At 46.4% G+C, this 21,941-nt stretch overlaps 1 protein-coding gene across 1 annotated transcript in view; it reads left to right on the top strand.

The window, feature by feature from the left end:
- PRMT8 (protein arginine methyltransferase 8) overlaps positions 1 to 21,941 on the top strand; it is a 101,387-nt gene that overhangs the window by 56,333 nt on the left and 23,113 nt on the right. The window contains exons 3-6 of the mRNA XM_004778295.3: positions 4,731 to 4,886; positions 7,404 to 7,467; positions 20,555 to 20,697; positions 21,327 to 21,414. Coding sequence (XP_004778352.1) covers positions 4,731 to 4,886; positions 7,404 to 7,467; positions 20,555 to 20,697; positions 21,327 to 21,414 — 451 coding nt within the window. The remainder of the gene's footprint in view (positions 1 to 4,730; positions 4,887 to 7,403; positions 7,468 to 20,554; positions 20,698 to 21,326; positions 21,415 to 21,941) is intronic.

Raw genomic sequence — 21,941 nt, 5'->3', positions numbered from 1 at the left:
CCTGATGCAGGGCTCGATCTCACAATCCTGAAATCATGACCTGAGCTGACATCAAGTGTTGGACACTTAACCAACTAAGCCACCCAGGTACTCCAGTAATTTATAACTTTAAGTGCTTATATTAGACAAAAAGCAAGGTACAAAATCAGTAATCAAAGTTTCTACTTTATGAAGCAGAGGAAACAAACGCAAGTGAGTTTAAAAACGCAAATAATAAAGATGAGAGCACATATCAATGAGGTAGGCATAAAACAACAGAGAAAATCAACAAACCTTAAAATTAGTTTTTGAAAAGACTAATAAGATAACCCCTAGTTAGACTGATCAAGTAAAATTCAAGTGAAATACAAATTATTTATGATAATTTGGGTATCATAAATGAAGACAAGGATATCAGTACAGATAATATAAACATTTGAGAGGCAATTTGAGAATATTATGACAATTTTATGCCCATAAATTTGATCTCTTAGCTGAAATGGATAAATTCCTTGGAAAAACACTTTGTCAGAACTGATGTAAGAATGCATGGAAAACTAAAACAGACCTCTATCTATTGAAAAATTGAGTCTTCCCACAAAAAGGACTCCAGACCCAGATAGTTTTACTGGTGAATTATATGTCAAACATATTTTTTAAAGATTTTATTTATTTATTTGGCAGAGAGAGAGCACAAGTAGGCAGCGAGGCAGGCAGAGAGAGAGGGGGAAGCAGGCTCTGGCTGAGCAGAGAGCCCAATGCGGGGTTCGATCCCAGGACCCTGAGATCAGGACCTGAGCTGAAGACAGAGGCTTAACCCACTGAGCCACCCAGGTGCCCCTATATGTCAAATATTTAAAGAATAAAAATACCAATCTCATACAAACTTATTCAGAAAGTATATGAGAGAACATTTTCTAACTTGTATGATGAGCTCAGTCAGCAGAGAAGGTAAAAGAAAATTAGAGATTAACATCTCTCATAAATATAGATAGAAACTTGTGTAATAAAATACTAGTAAGTAAAACACAGCATTACTTTAAATGGATAATACATCATGACAAATTATTTGTTCAGCATTCGAAACCAATCTATGGAGTTTAACATGCTATCAGACTAAAAGAGAAAAGTCACATACCATTTCAATAAATGTAGAAAAAACATGTGACAGAATTCAATGCCAATCATGATAAAAGCTCTCAGCAAATTATAAATAGAAAAGAATGTCTTCATCTGATAAAAGACATTTATAGAAAACCCACAGCTAACATTATGCTCAATGGTGACATTTATATTATTGGAACAAAGAAAGAATGCCTGTCTTCTCCTATTTTATTCAATGTTTTATTGCATGGCAGGCCTTTCCAGTTCAGTAAAACAAAAGGAAAGAACAAAATAATATAAGGCATACAGATAGGAAAAAGAAGTAAAATTGTCTTAATTCACAAGTAACAAGAGTTTTCAGGTAGAAAAACAAAGGAATCTACAAAAAAATCATAAGACAATTAATATGTGAAGTGAGCAAGTCTGAAAAACACAAGATCAATATGTAGACTGACATAAAACAATTGGAAAATAAAATTTTAAAATATCATATACAATGCCATAAGGTAAAATAGTTGAGAATAAATTTAATGAAAGAAATGCAAGACTTCTAAAATCTATAAAACATTGCAGAGAGAAATTAAAGAAGACCTAAATAGATGGAAGACAGTGTCAATGTTCTTGGACTATAAGATAATATTTGTAAAATATCAATTCTTTCCAAATTGATTTATAGATTCAGCGCAATTCCAATCAACTCCAGGGGGCTGTTCTGTGTGAATTCACAAGCAGACTCTAAAATATAGATGGAAATGCATAAGCTCTAAAATAAACCTTGTAAAAGAAGAACTAAAACTCACACTATTTCAAAGTTAATATAAAGCCACAGTGATCAAGTTAGTGTTGAACAGGTATATTAATGGAAGAGACTAGAGAAGCTACAAATATATAGTTAATTGATCTTTGACAAGGATGGCAAGGTAATTCAATGTAGGAAATGATAATTTATTCTACAAACGGTGCTTACATCATCTGTTTTGTGTAAAAAATGAACTCACGTGCCTTATTTATACCATAGGAAAAAATTAATTTGACATGAATAATAGACCTAAAGTAAAAGCCATAACTATAAAACTTCTGGAAGAAAACATAGATGACTATCTTTGTGAACTTGGGGTAGACAAAGATTGGACAGAACACAAAAAATTCTAATCATTAAAAAAAAACCACCTAAGATTTGGCCTTTATCAAAACTAAAAACTGCTTTTCAAAAGACAAAATCAAGAAAATGAAAAGGCAAATCTCAGATTGGAAGAAGATATTCATAATACATATATCTGACAAAGGATTTGTTTCTGGAATATATATATAATATATATATATTTGTTTCTGAAATGTTTCCTACATTTCAGTAAGGGAAAGATAAATAGGTCAAGAAAAGGTGAGCAAAAGACTCCAACAGACATATCATAGAAGATTTATATGAATAGCCAATAAGCTATTCATATAACTATAACATATAACATAAATATTCATATAACATTCATATAACAATATAAATATTCATATAACATGAAAAAGTTATCTATATCAATAGATATAAGCAAAATGCAATTAAAACTGCCATGAGATACCAGCTCAAATGTACAAGAATGAATACAAATTTTTTTAAATATTTTATTTACTTGAGAGATAGAATGAGAGGAGAGAGCATGAGAGGGGAGAGGTCAAAGGGAGAAACAGACCCCCTGGCCAAGCAGTGAGCCAGATGTGGGACTAGATCCTGGGACTCTAGGATCATCACCTGAGCCGAAGGCAGTTGCTTAACCAACTGAGCCACCCAGGTGCCCCAAGAATGAATACAATTTTTTATAAGTGATAATACTAAGTTGCTGGCATGTGAAGCAGCTTGAGAGCTAATGCAATGCTGGTGAGATCATGAACTAGAGCAACTATTTTGGAAAACTGGTGATTTCTTATGAAATTCAACAACTACCAGGAAACCCATTTCTAGGTATTTACCTAAGGAAAATGAGGACATATCCTCAAATATACTTATTCAAGAGTGTTAGTACCTGCCTTATTTGTACCAACCCAAATACCCATCAACAAGTGAGTGGATAAACTTCCATACAGTGGAATACTAGTCAGTCACAACAAGAACAAGAAAAAAGGAACAAACCTTGGATATGTGCAATAAAGTAGATGAATTTCCAAAACCTTATGTTGAGCAAAGGAAGCCAGACACCAAAGTATACCTACCATATGATTCAATTTATATGAAGGCAGAAGGAAGCTATAGTGATACAAGTTAGATGATTGATCATCTGGGTGGTGGGGGGGGGATTGAATGCCAAGGGGCATTAAGGACTTTCTAGGAAGTTAGAGATGTTCTATGGCTTGATTATAGTGGTGGTTACACAGGGATACATTTGTCAAAACTCTTACACCTAGGAGGACAAGTGATATGATGAGCACTGGGTATTAGAGGCAACTAATAGATTATTGAACTCTACATCTGAAATTAATGATGTACTATATGTTGGCTAATTGAATTTAAATTTAAGAAAAAAAACTCTTACACCTAACCATGCATTTAAAATTTGTGCTTTTTATTGTATGCAAGTTGTACTAAACATTATACTAAAATTGTACTATAAATCCCAATACTATTGATGATGAATTAGTCAAAAGCATTTGGGGCACCTGGGTGGCTCAGTCAGTTAAGCATCCAACTCTTGATTTTGGCTCAGGTAATGATCTCAGGGTTGTGAGATTGAGCTCCATGTCAGGAATGGAGCCTGCTTAAGATTCTTGCTCTCCATCTTCCTCTGCCCCCACTCCTCTACCTTGCTTGCGTGCTCTCTCTCTCTCTTTCTGGCCACAAAACACTTAACTAATGGTGGACAAAGAAATATGTTTTCCATTCTTTAAAAAAAAGCAAATGAAAAAGGTATGCACACACACAAACCACAAAGACTCCTCTAATAACGTGTTGGATGACAATTCTCTCACCGTGGCAGAAGATTCTGCTTCAGGTTTAACTCAAATCCCTCAATTTGCATTGCACTGATCTTTCCTTTTGTTCTTTGGTGGGTGGGGCTTTTGGTCCAGGGCTGGACACGAGTGTCTTTTCTTATAGTACATAATTATATAAGAAATATGGGTAGAGTTTTAAGGCTGGAGTTGCTTGAAAGTGTCAGGTAACCCCTAGTCCAGCTGCTCTATAGTACTCTCCCGCAGCTTGGGCTAATGACATCATTGAGATTTTTGTATATATATTTTTAAAATTTATTTATTTATTTGACAGAGTGAGATCACAAGTAGGCAGAGAGGCAGGCAGAGAGAGAGAGAGAGGAGGAAGCAGGTTCCCTACTGAGCAGAGAGCCAGATGTGGGGCTCAATCCAAGGACCCTGGGATCATGACCTGAGCTGAAGACAGAAGCTTTAACCCACTGAGCCACCCAGGTGCCCGAGATTATATTTTTTTAAGATTTTATTTTTAAGCAATCCCTACACCCAACATGGGGCTCAAACGCATGACCCTAAGATCAAGAGTCGCAGGCTCCACTGACTGAGCCAGCCAGGTATCCCCATCACTGAGATTCTTGAAAAATTTGGCAGAACAGTCCTGGCACCAGTCGTGACCTTGGTGTGTTCCTGGGTGGCTTGAATAAACTGACATTGCCTTTCCTTTCCTTCTACAGGAAATGCTGAAGGATGAGGTGCGGACACTCACCTACCGGAACTCCATGTATCACAATAAGCATGTGTTCAAGGACAAAGTAGTGCTGGACGTTGGGAGTGGTACCGGGATCCTTTCCATGTTTGCTGCTAAAGCAGGAGCCAAGAAAGTGTTTGGGGTAAGCACGTCCCTCCTTCCCTCCTGTTGGCTTCTGTAGAGCCAGTCCCTGCCTTCCACCTTCTCCTGCTCCTCCTACAAGTACAAATCCGGATTCATCCCTTGCTGGGGCCACACCTCCAAGGAGAAGTAGAGAAAGTCAAGTGTGACTCTCAGGAGTGAGGGCAAGTTCTCATGGCTCCCTGTCACTCAGGCCTTGCTTCTGGCTCTTTGCCCTGACAAATGTTGATATTTGCCAAGGATTTTTGACTTTCTGGAAATCATGCCAGTGTCATCATTACCTTAGAGTGCTTAGTCCTACCATCATCTTGAGATGCAGTGCAGTGTGGTCATATGTGGGAGCTCTGGCTTGAATCTCTGCTCTGCGTGACTGTGGACAGTTCACTTCTGTACCTCGGTTTCCCCATCTATAAAATGGCTCTAGTAACAATACCTTGCCCATGGAGTGATTGTGAAGAATAAATAAATTTAATACATATGTAAAGTGCTTAGAACAGGGCCTGGCATATGACCAATGCTCAGTGTCTAATACTAATATAGTTGGGATGAGGCCCTAGGGGATAATAACAAGACAATCTCCTTCCTTAGGTTGTTAAAGGGCAAGTCGGTAAGTTTAAATTTGCTACTCTGGCTGCTGCAGCCCATCCAGATAGAAATGGAGGCCAGTGCTCTGGGAAGGCTCCCAACCTTCCTCTGGCTCCCACTACATAGTTGGGCAGTGCTTGATGACAGGGAGGCCTCATCTCAGCCCCTGTCTGGCTGGGGCATGGGTAACCGAGGTCTGAGGAGTGAAATGGCCTTGCTGCCCCTCACTGGCTTCTAAGTGGCCAGCGCTCCAGCTAAGGAGCTGTCAGGAGGTGCCCATGCGACCCCTCCCCGCTGTGGTGACTATCCCAACCCTCCTAATCTGTTTGCCTCCGGGTCTTTTGATGTCACAGCTCTTTTATAAACAGCTCCCACATCTAGCTGGGCCTCTTTCCTGATGGCTCATTTCATGGTTTCTCCTGTTCCAAGCTCTCCCTTCTACCCACTGTTCTTTTTGACAGAGAGAGAGAGAGCGCACAAGAGATGGCGAGAGGTAGAGAGAGTGAGAGAGGGAGAAAAGGAGAGGGGTGAGGGAGAGAGAGGGGGGGAGAGAGAAGGGGAGGGTGAGAGATGGAGAAAGCTAGAAGGAGAGAGACAGAGAAGGGAAAAAGGAAAACGGGCATAGGGGCAAAGACAGGAAAAGAGGAAAGAGGGCTCTAAGGCCACCCCGGTGCTGGGGCTTGGGGCCCATCAATGCTCTGAGGGGTTCACATGCTTTGGATTACCTCACAATGACGAAGAAAACAGGGACTGTTTCCTCACTTATGAGGAAACTGAGGCACAGCTGGACAGTGGCTGAGGCCGGGTGTGAATCCAGGCTGCTCAGCCCTGGGTCACGCATTCTTCACCATGAAACCCCTCAGCCTCTTGCAGATGGAGGTCCACGTTGCGAGCAGGGGGAGGAATTGGAGGAACACAGTCCCAGGGAAAGTGGGATCGAGGCCACAGGACTGGCAGTCCAGGAAAGGGCCCAACCTCTGGGGCCCTGAGCCTGACAGAGGTCTGTCCTCTCTGATGGAGCCACCCTTCCTGACCCTGCAGGCGCCCTTACCCATCCTCAAGGCTTGATGGAGGCTGTGGGCAGCCCCCTCGGGTGTTCCTATGCAAATACTCTCTGGGAGGCCCTGGGAGCAGTCTGAGGGGAGTCCGGAGTGTGGAGGTGAGTGGCAGCCTCTGTGGGGAGGGGCCAGCTAAGGAGGTGAGGGCAGCTCTTAGCAGCGGCCCCTCTGGCTCCAGCACTCTCTGGCCCTCCCCTGACAGGTGGCCCAGTCTGGGGCTGGATCTCCCGCCGTTCCCACAAGGTCCGGCTCTCAGCTGATGGTCAGCTGATTTCTCACATATCCTGGCCCTTTGCTTAGGAGAATTTGGGAGCTCGGAAAGTTTTGTGGATTAAAAGGAATTAATTATCTCAAAGGCGGACACCACAGAAGGGGTGAGACTTCCCTTGTGTGTGACCTGTGTGGTGGGATGGATCTCAAGACTGGCCCAGAAGCCCTGTTGTGACATTTCTCTCTCCTGGGATGCACCCCGTTGAACAAAGGGATTAAGGGGTGGAGAGTAGGGACAGTCATGTCCCAGGAGACTCATAGCAGCTCTGGCTGTGGCTTGCCTTCCATGTCCTTCCCCAGGAGCACAGGAGCTATGCAACCTCATCCAATTCTCTGGCCAGGAGGAAGCCTACCAGCTCCTTCTGAATCTCCTAACTTGGACACCAGGTGGTCCACTGTGGAGCAGCAGCTCCACTGTGGATTTGCAGCCACTGGCCTGCAAATCAGGAGGGCTGCCCTATAGTTTTCAATCTGCCGCAAAATAACTGTATGGCTGTGGGCAGGTCACTGTACCCCTCTAGGCTCAGCTCCTCCGTTGGTTAAATTGGTACTGGACATGCTGTCATCCTTTTATGCCTCACTCCTTTGTTCTTTGCCCTTTCTAGATCGAATGTTCCAGTATTTCTGACTACTCAGAGAAGATCATTAAGGCCAACCACTTGGACAACAGTAAGACATACCTCCACGTGTTTTCCCATGGATGGAGGGGGTGAGGGGGCTTGCATTTTCTTATTTGGGTGGTATAGATGGACGTAAGAGGGGAAAGTGCAGAGCACTTAGCCTTGGGATGGTGGAGCCCAGCTGAGGCCCTATTTGCAGGACTGTGCCCACAGGGTTCTGAGGTTCCCCATCCCACCGTGTCAGCCAAGGACACGTTATCCCAGCTCAGCTTCCATGGCTTAGCCTCCATTCCCTTGCTTGGCCCCAGCTGTAGGCATTCTGTTGAGTTTTGCAAAATGGCAGCTATTCCTCCTCTTCTTCCCTCTCCACAACCCCCAGCCCAACTTCTCCCCATCAGCCAACCAAGGGCATCCTAGTAGACCCCAGGCTCTGCCTTTGGAGAAATGTGGTCCTCTACTGCCCACGGGCCCTGTTGCTGATGACGCTGTCTTGGCAATTAGGCTGCTCTTGGGAGTGGGACCTTCTCTAAGCTGGAGTCTGAGTATAAAGAGAGGTGCCCTCTCTTCCCTTCCTCCCCTCACTCCTTCCCCATGCATTGCAACATTTCCCAGGCCCTTCCTCCTGGAACCTATCTTGGATACACTCACACCCACAAGTGTCCTCGGTCCAAAGAACTCCTTGCATCTTTTATCAGTCAGCCTGATGAGATTTAGGCCCCAAGTCCTGTGCTGAGCTGTGCCAGGTAATGTAGGATTTTTAAACTAGGAAAACCAAGTTGGTTTTTTTTTTTTTTCCTAAGGATGTTGGAGGCATTTTGGAGAATTTTATGCAAGGAAGAAGTGGTTCCTCTGGAGTATGGATTAGAATGGGTTGTAAGCACAGACACATTCGGAGGCTATTTCAGTGCCCAGGGGATGTACTGTGGCATGGCTGGTGGCAAGGGTGGTGACAGGAAGGTGAAGAAAGGTGACCATTTCAGGCTAGAAGCAAGGGGCCAGCTGATGGGATACATATGGGAATGATAAAGAAGACAGGAGCAAGGGCTATTTTGTTGCCTTGAGTGATGGGGGGGATGGAAGAAGACTGAAAGTAGAGCATTCCTGGGGATGATAGGAGGGAGAGAGGAATCAGAAGTTCTCTTCAAACGTGTTAGGTTTGAGATGGACATCCAGCAGACATGTTGAGTAAGACAGGATATATGAGTTCCAGGGAGAGCCAGAACATGGCATATACAGTTGGGAGTCTTCAGTATATGGATTTTATTTGAAGGTACAGCACGATGTCACTTAGGGACAAAGTAGAGCTGGAAGAAAGAAATGGGCCAAAATAGGGCATGGGGGCATTTTAATATCTGGAGGCCAAGCAGAGGAGAAGAGACAAACAAGAGGCAGAGAAGATACCCCAGTGAGGCTGGTGGACCTTCAGGAGTGAAATGTACCATGAAGCCAAGGGAAGGAGGAAGGGACAAGTGTAGGGAATGCTAAGAGATCAAGTAAGGTAAGAACAGAGAAGTGACCATTGAGTTTAGCCACATGGAAGATACTGGTGTTCTAAACAAGAGAGGACTCAATGTGGGAGTGGGGGAGACTGAAGTCCAGCTAGAGTAGGTTAAGGACAGACTGTGAAGGGAGGGCTGTAAGTAAGTCTTCTTGCTGTGCTGGGGAACAAAAAAGTGGAACTATAACTACAGGGGGATGTGGGGCCAAGGCAGTGAATTGTTTTTTAAGGATAGAGATGGGAACATGTGTGCTGGATTCAATTGTCCAGGGGAATACAAGGGGGATACAGGAGAAAGGTACAGGATCGAGGCCCTTGAGTCCAGAGCATAGATTCAGGGGTTGGCTTTTTCCTTGGAGTAGGGTACTAGAGGGAAAGTGGGGGTGTGGGTCCAGATAGAGGTAGGCTGGCAGCAGAAAGCCCCTGGTTTATTGCCTCCATTTCCTTTTTGAAGAGTAAGACAATCATTGGCAGAGAAGAGGGGGATGAGAAGAGACATGAGAAGGAATGGAATGGTCTTTTAGGAGGCAGAAAGGCAAATAGAGTAGTAGGACGTGTGGGAACTGCTGGGGAGGGGTCAGTGCCCACTGGAGATGAGTCAACACAGTTAGGCAGTAAGTTCGGTCCATGTGGGAATTTCCGCTTACCATGGTCACCAGCTTGGGTGTGAGGAGAGCTGCCTGGACGGGACCTTTGATGGGAGAGCACGGAAGTTGTTTGCAATAATGAGTCATGGAGTCTAAGCTGGGTAAGGCAGGAAATGAAGAAGGGAAAGCAGCAATGGTGAGTGAATGACCGCACCAAAGGTTAGGGATACTGGGTGGGCCATAAGAGGGGTCCAGAGGATTCTTTCCAGCCTGAGTAAGGAAAGCGTTGCTCAGACACCTCCAACCTCTGGCTTTGGTGTCCAGCCTCTCTTGGTTCACTAAGGGAAGCGAGCTGTTTTGTACATTCCCAGAAAAGTATCTGATGTGGGCAGAAGGAAAACAGAGGTGAGCGCTCTACTTGCTTACTAAAAATGGAAAAAGAAAACTGGCCAGTTCTTTCTCTGCAAGGATGAACCAGCCTGCCATCCACATGTTTTCATCTGATATCCCTTTCTCCTGCTCTGTGCTACAGCACCGGAGGTTTTCCCCATTTTACAAGTGTGAACGTTGAGGTTAGGAGAGCTAGGGTAGAACCTTCAGTCTCGGCTTGCGCTCTTGTCCTCTCTCCTGAAGGGTGTTTACATTGAGGTGGAAACCCCAGCAGTGGCTGCCAACCCTGAAAATGAAAATCAAAAGCTCTTAGGAGAGGAGGGTGAGTGCAAAAAGATGTCTGATCAGATGTCCTCTCAGTCCCATCCCTGGGCCCTAAGGGGCCTTCGAAGAATGTTTAGACCATTCCCTGCCTCTGTACAGGTTCACTTGCACAGGGATGCCTGCCCTCAGAGGGAGGCTCTACCCAGCCTCCCTTACTTGTCATCTGTCTCTTGCTGCCAGCTCTTAGGACCTAGAACCGTAGCCTCCCTGGCTTGCAGAGGGTGGCTGCTGGCAGCCATTGGTAGCAGTGTGTGGGGTGGGCCTGAGTGGGAGAGGGGAGAACATTGGCTGAGGAGTGCCTGACTACAGGAGAAGGGCGGCTGGGCTCTGAAGGCTTGCCGGGAAAGAGAAAGCCCACAGCTCCTCATCATGCCCTCCGGTTGCCCCTTGAGGGTCCCCCCTTCTTCCCCGTCCTCTGCTTCAGCTTCCTGTAAGTTGTTTTATTCCCTTTCCTTTCCTTTTTCCTTCCTTCTTTCAACCCCCAGAACACTCCACTTTCTAGAAAAGGTGCAAGTTCCTCTTTCCTCCTGAATGCTTTGAGAGCAAGTTGTTGACATGATGCTCCATCAGCCCTGAAGACATGAATGTGTGTGTCCTACAGACAGGGACAATTTTTTGCATAGCCACAATACAACCATCAAAACCAGGGGACTAGCGTTCTTCCATGATCCTTATCGAGTGCTCAGATCCTATTCCTGTTGGCCACTGGTCGAAATAACATCCTTTGCAGCAAAAATATTCTGTTTCAAACCATGGGCTGCATTTAGTTGTCACATCTCTGATTGCCTTCAGGCTGGAGCAGCCAGACCTTGCTCGACTGTTGTCACCTTGATGCTTGAGGATTGCAGACCAGAGTTCTGCAGGATGTCCCTCTGTCTGGGGACATGGGATGCTTCTGCACTAATGGGTGCAGCTGAGATGCTGTGTCCTTCTCCCTACACACTCTCAGAGACATGCAGTCTGGATTTGTCCTGTCACTGACAGCATTCACTTTGATCCCTGCTTCAGGGGATGTCTGCCAGGCTTCTCCACAGTCAAGTTGCTCCTTCTCCTTTTATAATGACTAGGCTTTTCTGGGGGAGGCAGCTGGAAACCATGTAAATATTTCATTCCTTATCATTAATTTCTTATTTTATTCAATAGGTTATGTCTATTTTTATCAATATTCATTTTGAAACCCAAATTGTTCCTAATTTGGTCACCGGACCCCCTTCAAGCTGGCTTCTGCATCCTTTTGACATTCCTTCTTCATTTTTGGTGTGAGCCTTCTTATTTTCTGGCACAGATGTTCCAGGCTCATCTTGTACTTTAAATGGTTTTGTTTTAGAATCTGTATTTTTCCCAAGGAGCCTTGAAGTCCCTTTAGTGGACAATGGCATTTAGAAACTAGGACCTGGGGCTAAGTGTGCTCATTGATTTTAGGGTGTTGATATCCCCAGGCTGCTTCAGTGGAAAGAAGTAGAGTGTGTAGTGTGTGTGTGTACATGGGCATTTGCATAACGTGTGTTTCTGAATCTATTTATACATACTGTCAAGTGTGAGTTCACACGATACCCCGGCTCTAACCCATACCACAAGGTGCTCTAACATCCTCCCTCCCTGTGTTGGACGTTCTGTTCTCTGACAGTGAAAAACCTGGCTCCCGCTATCCTACTATGTTTCCTTATTGAACCAATCCCCCCGTATGAGCACCATCTCCCACTGTCACCCCCTCCTGCTCTGTGTAGATATGTCTGTCCCCTGGTGCTGGGCTCTGTCGTCTGCATGGGCCCTCTCCTCTCCCTGCTCGACTCCAGTCCCCTGAGCCAAGCCCCTTCTTGTGTAGAGACCCCCTTACCTCCCTGGACTTCCCCCTCGCCCCCAGGCCACTCCTTCATAGGGATGCCCTGCTTACCTCCCTGGGGCTCTGACGTGCTGTGCAGGGCCACCCTCACGCCCCCCACCCCAAGGAACCATCATGGCAGCCACACATCCCTCTTTTTGCTTAGTCTCACCTTATGGCTTTAGGAGGGAATCATTCCATGCTCTATATTTTGGTGGCTCACCCTTGATCCCGTGCTACTGAGCAAAGGCCCAAGAGGACAAGCCATTGTCCCCCAGCAAACAGCCTGCCCCCATGCCTTGTACCTATTCCTACCCTTCCCAGCCAGTGTACTGAGGAAGAGGGAACTCCAGGGCCAGGGGCCTTTACAAGGCAGCGTTTTTCCCACATCTTCCTTCCTGGGTACAGAGCAACAGGCAGCTTGAGCTGGGGAGGCCGCCCAGGGCCCCGTGTGTGGCACCTGTTCGCTCAGCCTTGGCGTGTGTACTGGAAAGAGGACAGCTTGACTCTATGAATGCTTCCATGGAAATGCTTTTGAAATGTTGCAACAGCCAATTGTGTGGGGCTCAGGAGTGTAGGTGTAAAGACATAAATAACAACACAGGACATAAAATACCTGCTACCCAGAATCAGTCAGGCCCTCTCCGCCTCCACCTCCACGCAGCTCCTGGGGTGGGGTTTATTCATGTGGAGACACGCACCTCCACGAAGCCACCTGCCGTGGTCACGCAGCTTCACGTGCCTTCTGCCACACTCATGGCCCACTCACATGCTCGGAGGCTCCTCTCTAACTTAAGAAGCATTATTTCCCCCATTTCCCTGCCACCGAGGCTGATGGGCTGCCGAGATGCCTCAAAAGGTAGATCTGTTTGTGGAAGTTGACATAGGTGCTCAGGGATTGATGAAATTTTATGGTTCTCAGAAATTTATTTCTCAGAAAACTAAAGGGAGAAAGAGTATCCCTTCTCTTCTCTCTCTTTTCCTACCTGTGCATGTCCTAAAGCAGGAGTATCATGGACAGAGAGGCCTGAGCATGATGTAACCCAGCAGAATGGCAATGGACACCAGCTCTGTCACATCCCAGGAAGGGTTGTTTGTCCCTTCCCCTCACTGGCCACCCAGAGAGGAGCTCTGTCTCCACGCAGCCTGGGTTCCTGGGGAATGCGAGATAATGTTCATGGAGTGTCCAGTGCTGGGCTTCCTGCAGAGTCGGCACCCCAAAAGCATGATGTGTGGGTCCTTTCAGGTACTTTGCTCTTTCTTGGCCCAACACTCTAAGACTTGCCTAGATGCTGCTTGCCTTCTCTGTTGTGGCAGGTTTCCTCCCATGCCCTGGGGGCTGGGAGGTCACACAGTGACTGGGGTCACACAGTCCTTGAGATGCCCCTGACAGGGAACTTGCCACCAGCCACCTGCGAGCCATGGTTGGGAGAAGCATTTGCTTCTCGGGGTCATCCACCCCCCCCACCCCCGCAATCTTGCCCGTGCTCCCTTGTTCTCCTCTGGGGCCACACGGCCAGGGCTTCTAACTTTTGTCTTGAATTCAAATGGAGAGTCGCCCTTTTTATTCATCACAGACTTCATGCTGGTAGATTTGGACCTTCCTTACAACTGCTAGGGACTCCCAACGGCCTGGCTCTCCAGGGTCACCATTCTGTGCTTGCTGTTCCTGCACATCGGGTGGGTGCCCTGGGGGTAAGCACAGAAGCAACTGCAGGCTGGTCTTCCTTCAGGTCTTGATCAGTGCCTGTGGCGGTGGATCAGTGGTGAACCATACAGTAACATTGCATATCCATGAGGACGCCACGGACGCAAGGAAGTGCCCACACGGGGCACGGCAGGCATGGGGAGGGGGCCAGTGAAGAGCATTGACTCTGGACCCAGGCTTCCTGGTTCACACTCAGCCCGTGATCTTGGATCCCTTATTTTTTGTGCCTCAGTTTTCCTATCTGTGAAATGGGAACCATAGCGGAGCATACCTCCTAGGGGCGTCGTGACAATTCCACGTTACTGTGCAAAACCGTGGTGTGCCGAAACAGGCTCTTACAGGCTCCTGGGGGTGAACTGTGAAACTTTCAGTCTATTTGTGATGTGGATGGAGTTACTCCGCTGGCTTGAAATTGGCCACCATGGGAATATTGACACCCGAGAGAGCAGCAAATGCTACAAATCAGGGCTCCTTCCCCGGGAGCCTCCGTTGTTCAGTATCGACTATCACACTGCTGTGTGAAACACGACGGTATCCCGTTAGAGAGACCACGGCTCTCTAACGCAGCCAATAAATATTAGCTAGCGTTACTCTTATTTCATTTATTAACTTGACTAATAACCCTGTCCAAAGAAGAAAGGAGAATAATCAGATATAATTGTTTTTAATGAACCTGTATTAGTGACTCCTGGCAATTGCTACTTCCGTTCTAAACTGCTCATGAAGCAGCCTAAGCTGGGGGCTGGTCTTCACCCACTCAGTCCTTCAGGCATTGCTGTGCCCCACTCCACACTCTGTGCCAGGTTCTGGGGGTCCGTCGCAGAGCTGACAGACAGGCTCTCTGCTCTGGTGCAGCTCACCGTCTCACGGAGAGGACCCATATAGACACCAGCGAACAGACATCACAGTAGAATTACAGATCGCGATGGGTCTTAGAACAAAACACGATGGGTTCGTTAGAAGAGCAGGTTGCCTGCTTCCGAAGCAGGGGTCATAATGGCATACCGGGGCCGGTTTACATGGCTCACAGTGCCTTGCTCTTTTCTTCCCACCATTCACAGGTGACGTCTGGGGTGGGGGGGGGGGCAGGAATCAGCCACAGTGAAGTTACTTATACTGCAGACATCAGCAAACACATTTTCCCCGCTCCTGGAGCCGGCTGTTAGACCCTGACCACAGGACCAGAAGTGAGGAAGCTTCCAGAGGGAGGGCACTGAGGCACAGACCCAGTGGACCTTGAGGCCAGCTGCTGAGTGGACAGAAATATGACAAGCAGAGGGATGGCCCATGCCAGCTCCCTGAGATGGGACACACTTTGTGCCTGTCCCGTGTGAACTCTGGATGGTGAGAGACAGTGACACCTGGGATGATTTTCTGAGTTCTGGAGTCTAGGGGAGTTTTTGCTGCCTTCTACATTGGCATTGATTCAACCACCCTCTTCTGTAGCACTGCCTTCCTCATCCCTGCCCCACATGGACAAGCCATACAGTCTTCTGCCTGTGGCCAATGTGTGAGGTTCCAAGGGTCCTAATTGGTGGGTGATAGCCTGGGTAAGGGTGCATCCTGATGTGGTTTTGGTTGCCTGATTGTTAGTCCAGCTGTGCAGGGTCTCTGGGCAGGGAAGGTCTCTGGCCAAAGCCAGCAGGACTTCAGAGCTCTAGCTAAGCAGACAAGGTCCTCAGTTCTCAAGGGAGCCAGAGCAGGCTAGGATGTGAAGCCAGTCAGATGATGTACCAGGGAGAAGGCAGGAGCTCAAGCCCTATGTTCCCAGGTGAAAGGGGAGCTGGGGACGAAAGAGGGTACCATATTGAAGTTTCTACTATATTGAGGCTAAAAGCACCTGTGGCTAATCTCTGCCAGTCCAGTTATGGGGTCTGTTGGCTGTAGGGTTTATTCCACGTCACACCAGATATTGGGGATAACATTATTGTTGTCATCTTTGTCTCACCACAACTGGCTCAAGAATGGGCTGGGTCTGACCTTTAAGAGAGGTTTATCCATGTACTTGGACCCTGGGATGCCAAGGAAGAGCTGGTACCAGGGAGATGAATGGGCTCCTCCTCCACCGGCCTGATGGGCTCATGAGGGCCCTATCACTCCTCACTCTACTAACCAGTCTGACAGCCGGCAGGAGAAGGACGAGCCAGTCCTTGACCTTCTGTGATTTCTTTCCCCCCATCATTCCCAAGCAGTTGCTTGGTGTCCACAACAATCCCACGAGGTAGATAAGTCAGATATTATATCCACTGGCAGATGACGGAGGGGAGCCCCAGGGAGGCTGGAGACTTGTACCAGGTTATGCAATAGACCTTGCTTTTTGGCTCTACTTTTTGCTTTCTCTAAACTCCAGCTTTCTCATTAGGCAGATGGAGTAATAAAACCAACACACGGGTTCCTGTGAGGGTTATGGAGATAATGTAAGTGAAATCACTCTGCAAAGCTGCTATTCAAATGCTAGTAATTTTTTTTACTATACTAATTAGGACTGGTTTGAGGATCTTTTGTCTTTGAACCCAAATACCCTTTTTTTCAAAATGCTTATTCATCCATTCATTCATTCAGCCATGATTTCTGAATGTTTGTGAGGAGGCAAGTGCTCTGCTAGGTCCTGGAAATAGGAGGCTCGAATCGACAACTTAAGAGGAGGAAATCATAGCCTGGAGGCGAGTCAGGCCCTTGGAAGGTGTGTGGCAACTGGCGTGGGTGTCCCCAAAATAGGCATGTGAGCAACATGGCAAGGCAGCTGGGGGGCGGCTAGTGCCTGTGCTGTGGTGGGGATGGCATCAGAGAGACCCCGCAGCCTCAAGATGTGCCCCCGCCTCACGCTCACACTCTCATGCCCACTCCTCTGTGCTACAGGATCTGCTCTGGGGGACAAAGTCTAAATGGGGGAGACCACTCTCTTCGGACCTGTGGGGTCACTTGACTCTGATGGACATGCTGGAAGCCCAGATGACATCAGACTGGCCTGATTGTTTTGTTTTGCATTTTTTTTTAAAGTCAAACAAATAACCATGAGTTAGTTTGGCTGGCTCTCTGTAGTAAACACTCAAGATAAAAAGAAAACAAATCCAAAAAAAAAAAAAAAAATCTGGATGTCTAATTGGTGAACTTGCCATTACAGAAGAATCTCTCAATTTAGAGTTTAGAGTGCATTGCTCCCTGTTGTACACTTGGTTATGATTAATCACTCCAAAATTTATGAGCCATGGTCCTGTTGTTGGAACAAACTTCCCATCATCTCTATGGAACAAGAACCTAGCTTCAAAGAGGGACCTCAGGGCAACTTTGAACTAACACCGGGTTGGTGATGTGGGGTCCAGATTGAGAGTGGGGCTCTGCAGCCCTTAGCTGCTCAGAACCCGAGTATCAATGGCTAAGATTCCCCTTGAAAATATTGACGTGGAGAAGGTTCAGTTGCCCACAAAGTTCTTGGAGCCAACCCACTGCATTGCACTGACCAGTAGCCCCCCATTTAGTTGCCATACAGCCCACCACAGGAGGTAGCATTTTGCAGACTGGGACATTGAATCTGGGAGTTTAAATGGTTGCTGGTGTGACTGCAGAAAACAGAAAGACCATCCCTGATGATTCAATTATATTTGGGTCCATAAAAACAACATAGCCTCTTAAAAAAAAAAAAATTAGCCTCAAGGAACTGATGCAAATTGGAGTCAAACTGGACATTGCAGGCCCTGTTTCTTTATCCGTGTCAGCTACTTCTCCCAGTAAACTTTGCAGAATGCCTTTTGCATGCTTAATATGTGTCTGAAGAAGCAAAGCATTTTGGCACAATCCAACCTCTTAGGGATGTTTGGGTTCAATTCCCTTCCTTTTTTCCCCCACAATAAGGAAATGGAGGTCCCAAAGGGGAGGAAATGCTTGATGAAGGTTTATTGTCACCTGGAATAAGAACAGAAGTTGTCTGGCTCTCGGACACTGGCAGAAGGTTGTGAAAACAGAGCATTGTAGAGAAACACCCAAGCAAGGGGATGAAGGGACTGAGGGGAGACCTGCCTTTTTCCTTTCACAAAGGGCCCATCTACTCGCCAAGCCAAGCCGGGGCTACACCTGCTCTCAGAAATGTTTGGATGCAGAAGGGTGACATTAAACGAAGTGAAGCACAGACTAATTTTTAAAAATAGGGTTAATTGATTCCTTCTGCCTTTCTAAGACCCACCGTGTCTCTCCCTCTTTCTCTCCCTCATTTATCTATCTACCTGCCTGCCATCTACCACATCCAGAGTGATCCAGATAGAGCAGTGAGTGGAGAGAGCCCTACTGCAGAGGACAGGGACAACATGCACTTACGCTGGGGACACTCCAGGAATATTCTGTACATACCCATCTGTCAGACTAGACTATAAGTCCTTGCCCATCTCTACTTCTTGCAGTCCTACTGGAGTCCTGTCCATGGAACGATCCCCGGTGAACCATGTACTAGGCATCCAGAGTGGTGGCTGTGGGGCCCCACAGGCAGGAGAACACACCTACCTGAGCCACATGGAAATCATGATCTAACGTAGGAGATGGAGAAGACCTATAGCCCCATACACAGAAGCAGATAGTAGGGAAGAGCCTTCAAAGGATGTGCAAAGAGAAAAAAAAAGGAGTCCACCTTGAGGGCATCACAATAAGTGAAAGAAGACAGAGAAAGAATAAATACTGACTGCATGATTTCATTAAGAAGTAGAATCTACAAAACCAAACCAAACCCAGACTCATAGACACAGAGAACAGACTGCTGGTTGCCAGAGGAGGGGTAGGGAGTGGTGGGGAAAGGGTGAAGGCATTTAAGAGGTACAAACTTCCAATTATAAAATAACTAAGTCATGGGGATGGAATGTGCCACATGAGAAATAAAGTCAATAATTTGTACCAAGTTTGTATGGTGACGGATGGTAACGAGGTTTTTCGTGGTGATCAGTTTGCAATTTACATACGCAATGTCAAATTACCGTGTTGTGCACATGAAATTAATATAATATGATATGTCAGTTATTCTTCAACAACAAAGATTTGCAAAAGTAAGACGAACCAGGCTTTGCACTCAAATAACGAGGCAGGTGGGGCAGGCGTGTATCTGTCAGCTCTTTCTCAGGATGAGAAATAAGTTAGGCATTCTCTTTGCATTTTCAAAGATCTCTTACTTTGTCCCCTTGTGAATCCTCTCGAGTCATCCGGGGCCCTGCCCGCTTTCTTCCGGCTCTTGGGTTGTGGAGTACCCCCAGAGGAGCAGAGTTTTGACACCTACTCCTCCCAGCCCTTCTGAAATTTTGGAGAAGGCTAGGCCTTCCTGATCTTACCACTCAACAAGTAGTTGCCACACAAGTCTGGGCCTCACTCTAGAGTGATCAGAACCAAAGTGCGTCTGCAAAGTGTCTGACTGCTTATGGAGCAGGACTTACCTGATTAAGACTTGATTAAACGCCGGTACTGGAGAGCAAAATCATCATTAGAGACTGCTAATGGGCACTTCCTCACCTGCATTATCCAATGTGAGGACATGAAACAAAACCCTTTTGTTTTGTTTTGTTTGCCCTTTGTCATCCAGGAGCCTCTAATCCAAATTCATTTTCGTGAAGCTCAGATTCAGGACAGATGTGTTCTCTTTGTGTATACATGTTTTTGTTTTTTGTTTTTTTTTTTTCACTCCTGAGTACAAGCTATTGTTCAATTTTCCCAGCAAAGCTCAGGCACGGTGTGATTTTTCAGAAGATGGTGCAGAAAGAGAATTCAGAGCATGAATATGTGTATCCTTTCAGCAGAAATGTTCGGATGAATTCAGCCAACCAATACATCACCTGTCGATTTCATAACATCATCTAAGATAGTATTTGCTATGATCTTTAGAGCAACAAATGCAAAAAAAGAGACTCCAAAATTATGTGTATGACTGTGTCAGATGATCAGAAACCCAGCTAAGACGCTTCTCCTGCCCTGGAGGGATCGGAAGGTCTAGGAAGTGACTCATGAGCAGAGGTCAGTAAGAGCAGGAGAGTGGTCCTGGCCTTATGCCTTTCACCTCTCCATCACTGGTCAGGAAGGGGAGAAAGGTCAGGTGTTGTCTACCTTCCCTCGAGCCCTGGCTCTGAATCTGGCACTTAACATTTGCTATTTCATCATATCAGTTCAACTACCCACTAAGTAGATACTACTTTCCTTGGTTGTTTTCTGGGGAATCAGAGTTCAGTTAGGTCAAGTAACCTGTGCAGTCATATAGTTAATAATGAGAAAATCAGGACTTAAACCCCTGACTACAGAGCCCATGCTCTTGTCAAGACCCCACGTTGCCTTCCTCCCAAACCTACTGGGAGGTGAGCCCTGGACATGAACATCCTTACCCTTTGGATCTGAACCATCATAGTGGCCCAAAATGGGATGGAGACTGTGATCATGGTGTTAAAGTCATAGCATATTAGACTTGGTCTCTACTTCTGCATCCACCGTTGAACCCCTCTAAGCCTCACTTCTAAAGGAGAATAATAATAATGTGCTTACTTCATGGAGTCACTAGGAAGATGACATGATAAGGATCACAGGCTCGGCACAGGGCCAGGACATAGTCAATGCCCCATACATTTCAGGGAGAAAACATGCAAGTAGTTTTCAGTTCTCTGTGTAAAAGTAGCTTGGTTAAGGGTGAGGTATGTTGCATTCTAAAAGCAGGATCAGAGCAAGGCTAGGAAACAAACAAACAAACAAAAAAACGGGGCTAAGACCTGTAGGTCTGGCCCTGATGTGGGGCGCTCGTGGTTCCAGGCTAGGGTCCCTGCAAAGTGTGGCCGTGGGGTTCCTATTTTCCAGTCATCACCATATTTAAGGGTAAAGTGGAAGAGGTGGAGCTGCCTGTGGAGAAGGTAGACATCATCATCAGCGAGTGGATGGGCTACTGTCTGTTCTATGAGTCAATGCTCAACACGGTCATCTTTGCCAGGGACAAGTGGCTGGTAAGTGTCCTGCATGCTGTGCCCTTGTTGGTCTGCTGGCTGTCCTGCTGCTCTGCTCCTGGCCGACAGTCTAGGAAGAACACGAGGACTCCAGAGAGGGCTTGGGCTGGAAGGTCACTCCCTCCAGACCCCTTTCCTTAAACCAGATCTGCTTCAGAGGACAGAATGATGGCACCCAGGTCCAGCATGTCTGCCACATTTTTCTGTAGGTCTAACCTGGGCCTCTTTGGTTATAATCAACACCCATTTTCTGTTGTCAAGACAAAAATCTATTCTGGTCAACAGGTACTTAGGACTTGTTTCTCTGCCAGAGAGCTGAGCATGCTTCTGTCTCTGGCTTATCCAAGCTAAAGGGTCATTATCACCTTTCACTGTTCCCCATTGAACTTACCTTTGCCCCGGTTCATTTGTCCTATGGTCTCTACCTAGGTCCTTCACATTCTCCCCTCTCCCAAATAAAAATTGAACATTGCCATCCTAGCCCTAACCCTGGCCAGGGTGACAGTCTGCTGAATGAGAAATGCTGGCAAAGGGGGTGCCTGTCTGGTGACTCTATGTGCAGTTCAAAATGTGATGTCTTTGTCAGGTGAATAGATTACGAGATCCATTTCCCCACAATTCATCAACAGAAACCCGGAGGGCTTATGTTTCCAGACCGGGCAGCTTTGTACGTGGTAGCAATTGAAGACAGACAGTACAAGGACTTCAAAATCCACTGTAAGTTGCCTTTTAAGTTTTTGTATGGCTTTTTTTTTTTTTTTTTCACATTTGGGGTGGGAGGTACTACAGTGGCCCTGAGATGAGCATCCTGTCTCATGAATACAGCTGCTATGCCTATGGAGGAGTTTACCTGTGACTTATTCTGGATTCTTCTCTCCAAGTGTTTTCCCCTGGTCCCAAGGGTGGGAGGGCTACAGAGAGAAAATAAGCATCGCAGTTGATTTAAGAGACATATCCTGAGGTGAGAGAATGAATGCAATGTGAATGAAAAATGAGTTGAAGCAGTAGAAGCTGATTTTTGTAGGGATCATCAGGCCAGGGGGCTGGGAGCCTGTGAGGTTTGGTTATCCCAAAAGTCTACCACAGGTGTCAGAAATGGTGGGTCACTAGGCAGCTCTGCCATTCTAAATCCTGCTTGCATGCTACTTGAATTTATTGGAATGATAGTCACTCTTCTTTACATTAAGTAAAAAATATATTCTTCTTTGTGGTGCTTTTGGGGAAATGGGGTGGGGAGGGATGGA

This window comes from Mustela putorius, unplaced genomic scaffold (assembly GCF_011764305.1).
Source record: "Mustela putorius furo isolate JIRA1106 unplaced genomic scaffold, ASM1176430v1.1 tig00003988_pilon_pilon_pilon, whole genome shotgun sequence".
NCBI lineage: Eukaryota > Metazoa > Chordata > Mammalia > Carnivora > Mustelidae > Mustela > Mustela putorius.
The sequence above is the reverse complement of the archived record's forward strand: the minus strand, read 5'-3'. Positions and strand labels throughout refer to the sequence as shown.